This window comes from Nicotiana tomentosiformis, chromosome 10, assembly GCF_000390325.3.
Source record: "Nicotiana tomentosiformis chromosome 10, ASM39032v3, whole genome shotgun sequence".
In the NCBI taxonomy this organism is placed as follows: domain Eukaryota; kingdom Viridiplantae; phylum Streptophyta; class Magnoliopsida; order Solanales; family Solanaceae; genus Nicotiana; species Nicotiana tomentosiformis.
Window position 1 is genome coordinate 35,124,985 of NC_090821.1, and position 15,774 is coordinate 35,140,758.

General features: G+C 34.9%; 1 protein-coding gene across 12 annotated transcripts; it reads left to right on the top strand.

Annotated features, from left to right (window-relative positions):
* The first annotated feature begins 246 nt into the window (after positions 1-246).
* LOC104112255 (cyclin-H1-1) lies at positions 247-13,066 on the top strand. Of its 12 annotated transcripts, none has more exons than XM_033660275.2 (15): positions 247-400; positions 731-796; positions 1,563-1,740; positions 2,085-2,135; positions 2,945-3,023; positions 3,137-3,249; positions 3,461-3,534; positions 3,685-3,805; positions 3,891-3,959; positions 4,216-4,260; positions 9,504-9,581; positions 11,911-11,969; positions 12,049-12,133; positions 12,269-12,360; positions 12,510-13,066. In XM_033660275.2, the coding sequence occupies exons 3-15, from the start codon at positions 1,681-1,683 to the stop codon at positions 12,568-12,570; spliced, it is 987 nt and encodes a 328-aa protein (XP_033516166.1). In that variant the 5' UTR covers positions 247-400; positions 731-796; positions 1,563-1,680; the 3' UTR covers positions 12,571-13,066. The 12 variants fall into 12 exon arrangements, with proteins under 12 accessions (XP_033516166.1, XP_070043764.1, XP_009620419.1 ...); XM_070187663.1 differs by having other exon boundaries at positions 1,598-1,740; positions 2,023-2,135; XM_009622124.4 differs by having other exon boundaries at positions 1,598-1,740.
* The last annotated feature ends 2,708 nt before the right edge of the window (positions 13,067-15,774 follow it).

The window sequence follows — 15,774 nt, forward strand, 5'->3', positions numbered from 1 at the left end:
AGAATAAAAAGTATTTTTAAGTAGAAGTAGAAAAAAATAGCTTATTCTCAAAAGTAATTTTTTGAAAAGTATTTTTGAGAAAAATACACTTAAAATTACTTTATAAAAGTTTGGTCGAGTACTAATTCATACTCAAAAGTATTTTTTAAATTAATTAAACAAATACAAATTATTTCTCGTCAAAATTACTTTTATAAAAAACAATTTTGAAAAAAAGTTCTCTTATTTTAGAAGATTTGCCAAACAGGTTATAAATTAACCCTTTGCTCTCTCCCCGTCAAAAACATCCCCCACTCACCCCAACAAGGAAACCCCGACAATCTAGCAGCTCTCTTGCGTTTTGTGAATTCCAACCGGCAACGGGCGACGACTTACAGTGACTGCGTGGGCGACTCTCACTGTAAGACTCTCTTTTCCTCCCTTTTTTTTTGTATTTTTTGATTTGTTCTTCCACATATGTTTTAATTTAATTTACTGATGCATCAGTTTTGATATTAAGAATTTCAGTTACCGAGAGACCAATTTTAAAAGGCCAAATTAGGCGTTTCTTGGGAACTTCCAAAAGCATATTCTCAGAAAACTAATTTAACATTAAAATCTCAACTCGTTTAATCATGAAATGGAAGACTACCAACTAAGTTTAAGCAAAAATAGATGGTATCATAGAAGAGATAGTTTATGTGGTTACTTGTGCAATGTATTGATGTAATTGAGCCTAATATATTTGCAGGGGCTTGCAAATTGCAAGATAAAATCTAGCTACGTCCAACTTCCGAGGTCATATTTTCTCCAATTGGTAAGTCTTCTTTTATTTCTCAAAGAATGTTATAGTTATGACTTATGTGGTAGATTCTCTACCTTTTGGTTTACTGCTTATACGGAAGATTTTTCCATTATTAATAAAATTATTTACCTTAAAAAAGATGTTATCATTATGACTTATGATAGACTTACTATGGAAGGATTGTGTTCCCTCTTACATGTTATAATTTGTGTTGATAGAAGAGATCTGATTTCCCTATTGGAATTGACTTATTGTTAATCGATATTATTAAAAATTCATACTTTGGTCTAGGTTCTTATTTTCACTTTTTTTTGGTGATCGGGTTGTATATGTAAATTGAAAAGACGGATAAACGAACTTAAGTCCAAAATAGGTGACATGATAATATTATTCAAGGCAGTGGTGGCACCCGTCGTCTTAAAATCTTGGGTCTGCCTTTGAAAATAGGCAACATATGATAATGTTATGATGGTGAAGAATAGAGTATGAAGTAGTCTTTTTGGTGATATTTTGAGTAGTAAAGATTAAAAACAATGTATCTAAAAAATTGGTTAGAGCAAGTCATATGTAACAAGAGTTAGATCTCTGGAAAGGAAAATGAAAACTGTCTATAAATTAAGGAAGTTACATCCTTTTGGTGGAATTTCTTTTTGGAGGAAACTTATTCCAATAAATTCAAAGTAAATAAACTCTAAGAATAATTTCATTAATTTTCTTTTTTTTTGACAGAATATTTTTCGGAAAAAACATTTTTTAATTAAACCAAACAAATATGAAGGGTTTGGCTGTGAAACAAAAATGTGCTAACTCCAGGAATAACGGATACCTTGAAAGACCTTGGCTGAACTTCATACGTGCAAACAGGGACGGCAGAAGAAAGAAGGAATCAGCAAGCAATGGCAGATTTCACGACATCGACTCACAGAGCCAAGTGGATTTTCACTCCCCAAGAGCTTGTAAGTTGCAAATTTTGTCCATTTAAATCCCTGCCCCTTAGTTCCAATCAACTGTTTCTGAAAATCATCAGCAGTACTAGGGATCTTTTTTGTAAATACTCCCTCCGTTTTAATTTATATGAACCTATTTCCTTTTTAGTCCGTGTAAAAAAGAATGACCCCTTTCCCTATTTGGAAACAATTTACCTTTATGCAATAGTTTATAGCCACACAAAATATATGTGCCTCATTTTACATTACAAGTTCAAAAGTCTTCTCTCTTTTGTTAAACTCCTTGTCCAGTCAAATGCGTTCACATAAATTGAAACGGAGGGAGTAATAGAATGAACTGTTACTGTTTACAGAGGGACAAGTACAAGGCTGCTAATCAAAGAGCCAAACAAGCTCTAGAGAAGGTATGCTAGTTCTATTTCCGTATGTTTTCTATGTGCTGGCACATGTATTTCTCAGTGTAAAGAAATGACTTTTTGTTGTGCTGATAAATTGCATCATTTATGTCCTCTTACTGTTGATTTAAAAGTTATTTGTCTTGCAATGTGCCTACAAATGCGTAGTGTATGAACTTCTATATGCCTAGTTTGGTTTCTTGAATCAACCGTCCCCTTCTTTGTGCTTTAACTACAATGGTATATCTGTAACCTCAAAACATTGAAGCATGCATCAGAGGAGTACTTCTACCTTTGAAATTCTTTCACTCACACACAGGCATCAATCTTCCAATCTTCTACAACTCAATTCCAGGAAAAAATCGTGGTCGTTTGACCACTTTATTCGGCGCCAAATCATTCCAATACTACACTTATAAATGATTCGCATGAATTTTTTCACAATGATAAAGCGGTGTCGTTTTGTTTGCTTCATTGACATTCCTGCAAGGATGTATACACCTTGCTTATGACATTGTAATTTATAACTGTATGTATTGATCTTGAAGTTCCTTAGATTACACGCTCCTAATATAGGAAAAGCCAAATTGAAGGTTAGATCAAGAGAAGTTGAGTCTTACAGAGGGTATGAGGTGTCATATTGTCTTTTCTTTAACAGGGGCTACTGTGAAATAGACCATTAAGATTACTTGACCAAAATGTGTCTGTGTAGTTTGACATATCTATGGACTTGATTTTTTGGTTCAATAAACTTAATCAACTCTTTTCTTGTTAACTTTGATTTGCTTACAACGCTGATAGCTAAATATGTTCTGAAGTACGGAGCAACCAGAATGGAAGTTGACATCGATGGGTCTTTCTCGTATGCTGAACCTCAAAGTGATGCAAAAGATAGTGGTAAGTTGTTTCTTGCCCCATGTAAAGCAATTTAAACTGATTCAACTTCTGTTGTAAGGCCCTTTTTGTTTTAAGGTAATCACCATTCTTTTCACTGCCTGTTGGCATGTTAGCTGAAAAGCGTCCCAAACCTCTCAAGGTCGAAGAAGAGCAGCTGTTAAGGGCTTTTTATGAGTTCAAAATTCAAGATGTCTGTGATGCTTTTAAGTTCCCACGCAAGATTCAGGTATAAGTTTAGTTTATTATTTTTATTTAATATGGCTCCAGCACTGCCTTGGCGCTGATTTTAATATAGTGTTGCCATTCTAAAAAAAAAAGAAGTTTATTTTCACGAGTTACAATTAGTGTACATATCAAAAGATGTATTTTTGGTTATTGAATCAGCAACCTTTGATCAACCTATTTGAAGGTTAACCAGTTATCATGTTGCATTGCAGGCAACAGCTCTCATTTATTTTAAAAGGTTTTATCTGCAATGGTCGGTGATGGAACATCATCCCAAAAACATCATGTAAGAAACTCTTAATTATCTCTTCCACCAGGTCTCCTGGTTCGAGAGAGATCAAGAGAGAGACATCCCTAAATATTGTTGACACTGTAAAAATGTGTTTTACTATCTTCTTCCCAAGAAAGTGGACGAGGTGTCTTATGATATTTGCAGGTTAACTTGCATATATGCAGCTTGCAAGGCCGAGGAAAATCACGTATCAGCTGAGGAGCTTGGTAAGGGGATAGAACAAGATCATCATGTTATCCTCAATAATGAGATGCTGGTTCTTCAGGCAAGGATGTAATTTATATGTTATTTCCTCCTACACTATTTTTTTGAATCCTGCTTTTATTTGAATTTTTACCTTTCTCTTGCAGAGTCTAGGTTTCGATCTTATTGTTTATGCTCCATATCGTGCACTCGAAGGTTTTGTCAGTGATATGGAGGTCTTTTGTTGATCCACCAATTAACTTTTTGTTGTAACTTTTTGAATGGATTCTTTTTTTAAAACATAATTACGATGGCTATGTGGTTAAAATCATGTTGTAATAGCTACAGCATGAGTAAAACTCTCAATATGAAGGAAACTTCGTAAGGGCTTAAATAAATCCCAATTGGTTATAGAGTATCCTGATAGTTGGTTACTCCTTAATCACGTATCATGTCCAATGCAATCTTTGACTATTCTTCTTGAAACTTTAGGAGTTTCGTGGTGCTAATGATGATGACCAACATGAGACGCTAAAGGTAATTGTTATACATTTGCCATACGATTTTGAAAATTTAAATTTAATAGCCTTTGATTTTCTGCTCCTTGTACAATCTGGCTTTAGTGAATTGCATTTAATTAGTGTTGTCGTATTACAATTATTATATTTAAACAACTGTCCATTACTGTATTTTTTTCCAACAATGCTGAGACTGTGCTTTTACTGAGGAGCCGAGGGTCTATCGGAAACAACCTCTCTAACTTCACAAGGTAGGGGTAAGGTCCGCGTACACACTACCCTCCCCAGACCCCACTTATGGAATTACGCTGGGTTTGTTGCTGTTGTATATTTAAACAATTGAGAGAGCTTGTACATTTTGGCTTTGAATAATTGCATTTCACTCGGTGTTGTTCAACAATTAGTCAGGTGATTCGAGGTTTGGGAATAGAGTTCACGGTATATTGTGTATATTAGACATAGAAAAGACATAGGATCATTTCAATTGGAGACATTGTTATACCTTCTTGAAAGAACGGATGCAGTGACAGATCAAAAGCTTTCTTTATATCAAGTTTGCAAATGAGACTGGTATGGCCAATCTATTCGGAAATCTAAGCATTCATTTGCAATGAGAACAACATCATTAATTTGACGGCCTCTAATGAAGGCCAACCGATGAGGAGAAACTAGTTTACTGATAATCAGCTTTAGTCTAGTAGCAAGTACCTTAGGAAGGATCTTGTAGAAGCTACCCCCAAGACTAAAGGGTCGGAGATCCCAAACTTCATTATCTCCAGACATTAGGGACCAAAGTAATAAAAGTAGCATTTAGACTCTTGGGAAGTGTTTGTTAACGGATGAGGTTCAAAACATTAAGAAAATGGTGCCTGATAATGCTCCGAAACTTTTTATATTCTACCCATGGTAAAGCCATTTGTCAAAGACGGAATCATTGATAACACCAATAACTTCCTCTTCTAGGAAAGGTTGTAAAGCCATATTATCTTCTATCGAAATACAGGAATATTACAATAAGACCGTGGGAGTCACATGGAGTCATCTTTACTGTAGAGTGATTCAAAGAAATCAAGGATTTTGTCCTTTATAATCACCTCATCTGTAACTATAACCCCATCAATAATAAGGTCATTAATTTGATTATATTTACGGTAGGCGTTTGCCATTTGTGAAAGAACTTAGTGTTGTTGTCACGTGTTTTAGCTAAATACTCATTGACTTGGTGTCGCAAAATTATTTTTTCCTGCTTGAATATTTCATCAAGGTCCATTTGTAATCTGTCTCTCTACCATTTCATCATCAGAGCGTGTTCTCCATTCAGCTTCATTGTTAAATTTCAGTATCTCTGCAAGGATAAAGGATTAAACTCTTCTGAGTTCTATACTGTACATCAGAGATTAATGCTTACCCCTCTGGCTCATGGAGCTGCCAACTAGCTAAACTTTCATTTGTTGAACTGCAAGTGTCTTTTACACATTTCTTTTTGACCTGCGATTTTCGATAAGAGCAATTAATAAATTTCCTGATTAGAAATTTGTAGCATCTTGGACATCAACCAGTACACTACTAATTCAATTGATTTTTTTAGTCATTACCTCATTGAGTTCTTTCCTGATAACAACACGATAGGGGATTCAAGAATTATTAAAGAAAAACAAGAAAATCAAGAAACGTGTTGAAGCTAAAAGAATATAGGGAAACGAAAAAAGACAGAAATTAAAGATAGATTGAATTAAAGAAAGAGTTTCTTCAATTCAACAAGTCTATTCTTGAAGTTGAATCCTAGCAACAACAATTAGCTAACGAAGAACTAATCGCCTTTGGTAGAGAATTAAAAACAAGCTATCAAATAAGACACTTTTATGATATAGCCAAGTATCAATTACAAATCTCATGGATTCTTCTATATATAAGCTATTCAAAGAAGCACATAAATTCTCAAGAAAGTTGGAAGAACCCATAATTACCAAAATAAAAGTTTCAATACATTCAAGCTCGTGATTATAACTTTCCCCAATAATATTTCTAACATCAACAGATTCTAAACATTTGCTCAAACTGTCATAGAAAGAGTCATAAATAAGCTCATGAAAGAGTATTTGATCACTAACGTCACAATAATCATTCATAGCCTCTTTACTAGTAGCAAACACTTTTACAGGCTCACAATCAACATGACTAGAAGAATGACTTCTCATCACACAACAAAATTCACATTCTAGCAATTTATCACATGAAAACTCATTAGCCACTTGAATAAGAGAAGAAGAAATATTTAATTCATTCGCAAGCCTCTTCTCATATATTTCATGCCTCTTTCCACAAAGTTGGAATACATGATCATCTATGTCATACTCAATTTCAAAAAGAAGCAAATTACTTTTGCACTTGAACTTAGATATTACAGTTAATGACTTGATATGCATCAAAATATCATCATCCACAAAAATAATATAGTCACCAACATAAAAAATAAGAGTATAGTTCTTTACCTCCAAAAATACCTTAGGTGTTCTAGAAAGCCCAAGAAATCGGATAAACCAATTATACATACTATACTTGGACTTATTTACCAATGGAACATCATCACCTTGTATTCTTTTATGCAATGGCTCCAACTTAGCAATGTCTTTAGGGAACTCCATGTCATAAAACTGTAAATAAGGATCAAAATAGTCAAAAGGTTCAACAACAAAGAAAATAACCAAGATTTTATCTTCCACCATCCAACAAAAATAGATTTCGCCAAATTCATGTTGGAATGCAATTAGATCCTTTGCCACCATCTCTTGCACTTCACCTCCCCTTTCAAAAGGTATTTCAACACGTGGCTGCACAAAATCACAAGAACTAAAACAAGAAAGAGTTAATGAGTTAGGAAGTAAAGAAACTTTTTTCTTGCTTACACACTCTCTTTGGCTTTTATCACAAAACTTACTTTCTCCTCACCTTTAGCCTCTTTTTTCTCACTAAAGTTTTTTTCTTTTTCTTCACTCAAACCCTCTTGTTTTTCTCTCTCTACCTCACAGACTTTTGTTATCTCATTGCCTTCTCTCTTTTCTTTTCCCTCAAGCTCCCTCTTTTTCTCACTTGATATCCCCTTCTCTTCACTCAACACAACCTCTCCTTTTTCCTCTCTTGGGATGTCGACATGCACTCCCTTACTCCTCTCATTCTTTTCTCTCTCATATTTTTTCATACTCTCTTTAATAGTCTTTTCATCTTCACAAATTTGTGAGGGAGTCAAAGGTCCAAGAATGAGTTTCTTCCCGTTAACCTCAAAAGAGTATCTATTTTTTTTCAGGTTATATGAAGCTCTTCTGTAGACATACCATGGCTTTCCCAACAAGATATGATAATTATCCATGGGAATCACATCACACCAGATCATATCCTCATACCTTCTAATAGAAAATAGTAATAACACTCTTTTATCTACCTTTACTCCTCTCAACATGTAAGGTTCAATATGCTCAACACAAGCTAAGTTCAATTTCTCAACCATATAAGTGCTAATTGAGTTATAGCCAAATTATTTGTCAATTCTAAGGGCACAAATCGTGGACATCACTTTAGCTCTTGTTTGAAAAATAACTTTACGATTGTTTTCCTTCCATTCGGTATACTGTAAGTTCGACTTTTCAAGTTGTTGAGTCATAGCTCACCTCCTTTCGCTATAACTACCTATTTGAGACATCTTGACATAGATTAGAAGAAATATGTATCTTTTAAATTTGGCTCTTTCCCTCTAATGTTCTCACTTATCTTGCCTTTTTCCCACTCAAAGCAACTCTTGGTCGTTAATCTTGTAGATTTATTAATAAACCTTACTAGTCATAACCTTAGCGATAAGAATGTGGAGTTAGATAAAAGGAAAAGGAAAGTGAAGGACCAAACATAGGAAGGATAGGAATTGGTTATTAAGAAGAAAAAAAAGATTAAAGAATTTAAGAAACCTAAAACCCTCAAGAATAAGGAAAAAAGTTACCTTAATCTTCAAGAACTAGGATCTCTTCTTGTTTCTTTCTTGACTTGAAAACCAAATTATACTTGAATCCGAAAATAATAATGAGCAATAACACTTTTTTGGGCTGATTTTTATTTTTTTTGGTTTTTTTAATCTTTTTTTCTTGTTCAAGAATTCACTCAAGATTATCAAGATTAAAATCTTGATTAGCCTATGCTCTGATACCACTTGATAACAACACGATAGGGGGTTAAAGAATTACTAAAGAAAAACAAGAAAATCAAGAAACGTGCGGAAGCTAAAAGAAAATAAGGAAACGAAAAAGAAGACATAAATTAAAGATAGATTGAAGTCTATTCTTGAAGTTGAATCCTAGCAACAACAATTAGCTAACGAAGAACTAATCGCCTTTGGTAGAGAATTAAAAACAAGAGATATATTGTGAAACCCGACCCTTTAGAATAACAAGAATAACAATAAGCCTGAAAAGGGTTTAACCTTACCACTTAAGTTGATTCTTGAAGGTTGGAAAAATAAATCCAAGAGTAGCCACACACAAGAGTGCAAGAAAAATATTACATTTTTTGTTGATATTGTCTATAATAATCTCCCCTAAAAACAAAGAAGACATCCTTTATATAGAGAGGGAGTCACGAAATTCTACCAAAAAAACAAAAAAAGAAAGTCCCAACTACCTTAGGATAGGATCTTGAATGTCCAAAACCAATCTTGGATAGAATCTTGGAAATCTTGAAAATCTTGAAGGACATTTGCAAGCAACTTGGCACCAACTTGCACTCAACTTCTAGCACGACTATTGTACCCTTCTTTGACATAAAGTAAGTTCTTTTTATGTTATAAAAACGTGACTTCATGTAGGACTTATTGGGCTGCAAGTTTGGACACATTTTAGGTGCCAAAATGGTCCAAAAGTGGACTGATTAGGACCTTCTTCAAAGGATATCTCTTGGAATCCAATACTCCTTTTCTTGGACATAAATTTGGGCCATAAAACAATTGTAACACCTAGGGAATTCACATCCTTTATCCTTGAGCTCTTTCTCCCAATTAACAACTTCTTTATTTGCATTTGAAGTATAATGACCTTGTTTTGCAACTCTTTAGCTTGACATCTTGTTAAAGGTCCTCTTTGAGATTCCAAAGCTTCATCCTTGTCCTTGAATATAGTCGAGCTTCCTTGGATGCTATCATTTCCTTTATATGTGAGATAATGCACTTGATCTCTGTTTGACTCATGGAACTGCCAGCTTAATATATATCCTTTTGGACTATAGAGAATGCTTGAAGCCGCTAGGATGGAAGCAGATAAGATTATGCGTACAGAGGCACCACTTTTATTCCCACCTGGGCAGGTATTCTTTATCAGTGACACAGTCTCATGAAATTCCTTATTAAAATTTTGTTCAGCATAAACATCGTTATAGCTCCCTAGTTGCAGAAGACTCTATTAATAGATATTATCATATCCTTGATGCTGGCTTCGCCATTTTTATAAAGAAAAGTCCGCGTGTTTTCAAACGGTCATAAATCTTTGATTTATTTTTGTTCCCTTTTTATTTTTCCGGCTTCATATGAAGTACGGATACTGAGAATTCTCTACAGATAAAATTTTCATGGTTGGTCTTCCTAAATTAAATCTACCTTTTCTTTATGGAAATAATGGATTGGGTACGTTTGCAGAGAAGAATTCTGGCTACAATTTTAAATAGGCTTCGCTTAACATTTTGTTGCAACTACCCAGGTCTCTTCTGTTGGTTAAGACTTACATTTTGTTTAGTCTGTTGAGTGTACAGATTTTGTGGAAGCGGGTAGTCAAAAAGACGGAGTCTGAGAAAGGAATATGAATTTTCCCAAGTTTTTTTAGAAAGTCTTTGTGAAAATAACGCAAAGCAAGAACGTTTTGGGAAATTGAACTTTTAACAGACGTGTAAATTAGCAACTTCCGTGAAGATCGGCAAATTGTACTTTTGACAAAGGGGTTGTTTGGACAGACTTTGACGGTTAAAACTGAATGTTTATATGATTCAACATTTGAAGCATTTGCAGCAACAGTTGGTACATTACCTGCAAATGTACATCCCAATTTCTTTGTATATGTTGAATTGACACTGTTAAAGAAAGAATAGAAGACTTTTGGCACATGAGCTAAATATGAATGAGATAACAAAACTACCTTGTACCAAACAATTTGTTTTGAATATACGTTTATATAAATCAAAAAGTAAAAGTACGAAATGTGAAATTATCGAGTTTCTACATGTGGATATACGTTGGTCCAAGGCTTTGGTCTAGTGGTAAGAGTGTTGTGCATGCTGTGAGGGTTAGGCACATGTCATGGTTTCGAACATTGTTGCAGACAAAAGCTTGGTATTCAAGTGGAGAAAGGGTATTGGGAGAGGGACGGGCCTATTATGCACCGAGTTTCGAACTGTTCGTCTGAAAAAGATGGAAATATGTCGATCCTTTTGGACGGACGAAAAAGTAAATAGTGCCAAACAGATTTTAGAAGGATAGCATTTAAACAATTATATCAGAATTTGTTTTTAAAAAAATTATCAGCACATTGTATGTTCAAAATGATAAGCTATGTTCTGATTTCAAATTTATTCCAAAGAAGTAACTTGATGTTACACCTGTGGGTACCTTCAAGAGCGCAAACCTAATATCTTTAGCTCTTGAATGATGTAAATAATCATTAGTACAAGATCAGCCTTTAAACTTCATTCTTTAGATGTCATTATTTTGAAGCAAGCAGCTCTATTTTATTCACTTGCTTGAGAGGTCTATATTTTGTATCCTGGATGTGAAAACTGTATTGGCCCTATGTGATGCTCCAATACACTAAGCTGAACCATTTCAGTTCTTAATTAATTTTTCACCTATAAATTTGTTTTTACTAAGCCCTCCCATTTTAAAAAAAAAAAAAAAAAAAATAAGCCAATGCCCCCTCCCCAATATTGACTTCACTTGACCACATGTCATTGCTAACTGCTTCATATTTCTCCATGGTCAGGTTAATAATTAGTACTACATGCTCAGAAGTTTAGTAGTACTAAATGTTTAGCGTATTAGGCCATTCTTCACTTTTACATCCGAAGCTTTCAATTTTCTTTTGGTTATTATGTTATCCTTTCATATCTCTATCTGCTGGCCTTCTATTTTCAAGTTAATGTGAACACAAAAAAATAAAAATCATTTTCTTCCTCTGCGTTTTCTTTCCTTTTCTCTCAACTGAAACAACATAAGTTAGAAAGTACTGCAAACGATGTTACTCACTATTCTATCCAGATCATTATGGAGCTTTAACTGTAACATGCAATCACTTGAGTAGACAATCATAATCATGTATATGGTTAATAATGCATCCATAATGTGGTTCTGACTGGATCACTTCAGAGGAGCTCTTCTTTGTGATGGACACGTTATATCCAGAGAACTCATATTTTAGATGAGGGAGTGTTACAAAAATAGCGAGTCAATGTAAGAACTTGTTTATGTTGATCATCGTATGGTCGACATATCAAGAGATTTATCTCATGATCATGCATGATAACAGAGTTCACTGACAGTCTGGTTTGTGTTTGGCATTATGATCTGCTCTTTATGAATGCACTAACCTTAACACCACATACGTGTCTTTTTATCTGGTAATCTGATTTAGCTTCTATTTCATTGTTGCAGTTGGCGTTGGCAGCTTTGCGTCGAGCTAATGTGGTGCATGACATTCTTGATTTTGAGAGGTTTAAGTCACTATCTTCGGAATTAATGCAAACTAGTCTCCTTTTCCTCCTACTGACATGATAATTAATTTTCATGAAGGTATCTGAGAAGCATCCTATCACGTCAACAGTCAACTCAAGCAATTTCTGAACTTTCAGTTTCTTTAAATACCATTGATTCTTTGGTAGGTGCTTTCTGCTTTAATCCAGGCCTATATTTGCCCTGCTACTTCTGGAAAATTTTCTTTTTTTCCTCTCTAAATTTTTTTTCTGTGCTTAATGTAGTCAGCTTACTGCCTAAACTCGTGGTATTCTGACAGATTTGTAAACTTGAGGCTCCTCCAACTTCCAAAGATGTGAAGCACATTGACAGGAAACTCAAATCATGTCTTGATCCTGGTTCACACGACAAGTACTTTCTATCAACTTTTCCCAGATTGTCATTTTGTCCTATCTTGACTAACTTAATATATAATCTTTGCCATTTTTGGATCTCTTTCTCTATGTCTCAGGCATATTATCTACCACCAGACTGAAATAATTGCTGTTTAAAAAATGCAGGAGTAAGAAAAGGAAGCACAGATCCAAGGAAAGCTCAACTGAAGTGCAAGACCTCTCTTGAACCTCTTTTAACTCAGTTTTATGCCCCAAGAATATGTTGGTATTCAGTGGGTGGAACTATCACTTGTTGGTACTCATTTAATTCCTAATATAAAGCAGAAAAACAAGTTGCACTGAGAGGTGGTCAATTTCTACTGCACACGTCATTCTCAGAGGGCCTTGCAGCTGAAATTGAACTGCAATATCCGAAGTTGCTCAAACTGCAGCAGATATAGTATACATGATGGTTGATGGCAGTTGGTCATGTGTTATATTGAACAGTCAATTTTATTAATGATCGTAACATATGCATCTATGAACTGGAAGCAGGTGAACAATCGGTTGTCAACCTCATCTGAAATGGAGCCCACCGAGGCTTAGGAAGTTTATTTTTGCGATAGTTGTGTCCAAAATTTATTCAGACTAGTCTGCTGAAAATGTATTAACTTGTGGACTAACTCGAAAGTGAATCTTATTGTTTCTGTTTACTGGATTGAATACTTTGAAGCTTCTTTGCATTTCCTCTTTTCTTTTGATGGGAACACGGAATTAGGGCACTAATTTTGTTACGATCCAAATCCTACCCGGTTGTGCTCGTTAGGCGAACCGACCAACACAAATGTAATAACAATAGAAGATAATCATATAATTAAGAAATTAAAATGCAAAATTTCAATAACTAACCAAGAACGGGTGTCACAAGTCGTGAGCAACTAAAAATAAGAGTACAACACTGATATGAAAAAATGTATCATCTGTTTGAATATATGTAAATAGAAGTACAAGATCCAAAGCTACCATGAACAAATGACAGCTAATAATTGGAATTTTGATATGTCCTCAATGCTTGCTCTCAAACTCCAAATAGTTCAGCTTCAAAATTTGTACATAAGGTGCAGTATAAGTACAACCGACCTCATGTACTCAGAAAATATCAAGACTAACCTCAACAAAGTAGTGACGAGCTTTACTCAAAAGATACTCACTTTATATAACCTGTGTAGTTCATAAGCATATATAATAGCAGAGAAACAACAAATATTAATTATAAGGTGCACTGTTAAAGACGAGGAGAATAAGCATGTGTTTTTAAATAACAAAGTCAAAAGCTTATACAAATGCACCAAATCAGCTTATAAAGGAGATATGCAACAAGTAGTAAAGACTCAAACTTTACACCAATCCGACACCCTTCAAGTGTCCAACAACCATCTATCAAGGGTATGTGTAAAATACATGAATACACATATATAGATGATATGCCTGAATGTTCTAAATGAGTTTAGAACGTCTATGCATGATAAATACTCAAATTTTGTACTAAAACCGACACAAGCCTATGTGTCTGACACAAATCCATGTGTCCATTGTGCATGCACTACCGACGGAATTCTGGTGTTCACTGACTCTATAGGGACGGATTCATATCCACACGTTATCGGTTAGATCCATATGCCCGAATAAATATCTCAATATAGGAACGTGAGCCCACACGCCCAACGAATGTCTCAAATATGAATGTGAATCCACATGCCCAAACAGATGCCTCAACACAGGAACGTGAATCCAAATGCCCAAACAATCTCAGATAATGATGAGAACTAGATCTGTATGCTAGAATGGCGCATATAAAGAGACATTGTATGTCTACACAGTTCTATCAAGTAAGACAAGTACATGAAATCCATAATGTTAAACTAGCATGTGAACGATATCTATAACATTATTCTAGCATGAATAAGATGCTCAAGTAGTCTTACAATAACTAGTCATGACATACAATATTCTATCATGTTATAGTAGCATAATAGAGATGCCTATAACATAATACTAGCATGTGAAGATGCGCATAGAATCATAACACAAATAAATCAAGTAAAGCATATGAAGTGAGGCATGTTGCAATAAGGCATAAGCAACCTAACATCTATCGAAAATATGCCACAACCTCGACATCCATATTGTCAGATCTAAAATCCCGCCAAAGCCATGAGAGCGCCTAACACTAACATTAAATATACATAAATAAACTCCAACAATAATAAGAAAAGCCTCGAAAGTGGAATAAGATAGATAACTAAAGCAATATAGCGAAACAACTGCAATACCATCCTAGAACCTGGTGTTAACGAATACATGAGCTCTATAGAATATAAGTACAACTGTCTAAACAACGATACAATACTGTCTGAAGTACATAAAGAGTAATGTCAAAAGTAAGAAAAAGACTCTAAGGCTTGCGCGCGGAAATAACAGAGCTGCATTGAACTCCAAACGGTACTGATGCAACTCTCTATCAATCATCTCTATCACCAACACCTGGATCAGCACATAAAGTGCAAAGTGTAGTATGAGTACAACCTACCCCATGTACTTTGTAAGTAGCAAGCCTAACCTCGGGTTGAAGATAGTGACGAGATTGGCAAAGTTCGCTCACTTTCAACAGTCAACAATGACAGAAACAACAACAACAACAACAACAACAACATAATAATAATAATAATAAAAGGAAAGTAACTCAAGAATAACAAGCTCAACTTATTCACATTTAATAGGAAATATACATGCTTTCCAATCAAATCAGCTAGGTCATCAAGTTCAAGATATAGAATTTCAATTAGCACGAGGAAGGTAAATCTCTATGCCTGCATGACTCGTAACAATGCCAAAATCAATGAATTCATGGTGAAATCATCAGATAATCACACTCTCAGTACTGTATGGGAGCCTGGCATGAATCCCATCACTCAGCATATACCAAGTGCCTGCACTCACAAGGCCCAAGGACCATGGGTTATCACCTGACTCTGGAGGGGCGGATTTAAGCCAACCGCTAATCAGATCAAAAGTCAACAATCATCATAAGTCAACCCAAATGGCATGGTGCACACGTCACCTCAATATCAATACCAATCAGACAAATGGGGACCTGGCATATGCGTTACCTCAATTTCAAAATTATCATGGCTCTATGCCCCTAGTTCAGTCATTAATCAGCTCAAATCACAATATGCAAATATCTCATAGTACCAGAAATCAATATGCCACCGAATTTATAATAATGTGCTACAATCCACTCAAACCCATAGTACTCAAGTAAGGAAACCAACAACATGTGAGATAACATGTAAGAAGTATATAAAAATAGTGAAATAACACATGGATATAATATCATGAATGAAAAGTATCACTACAATCAAGGCAAGCAACTCAACACAACTAAATA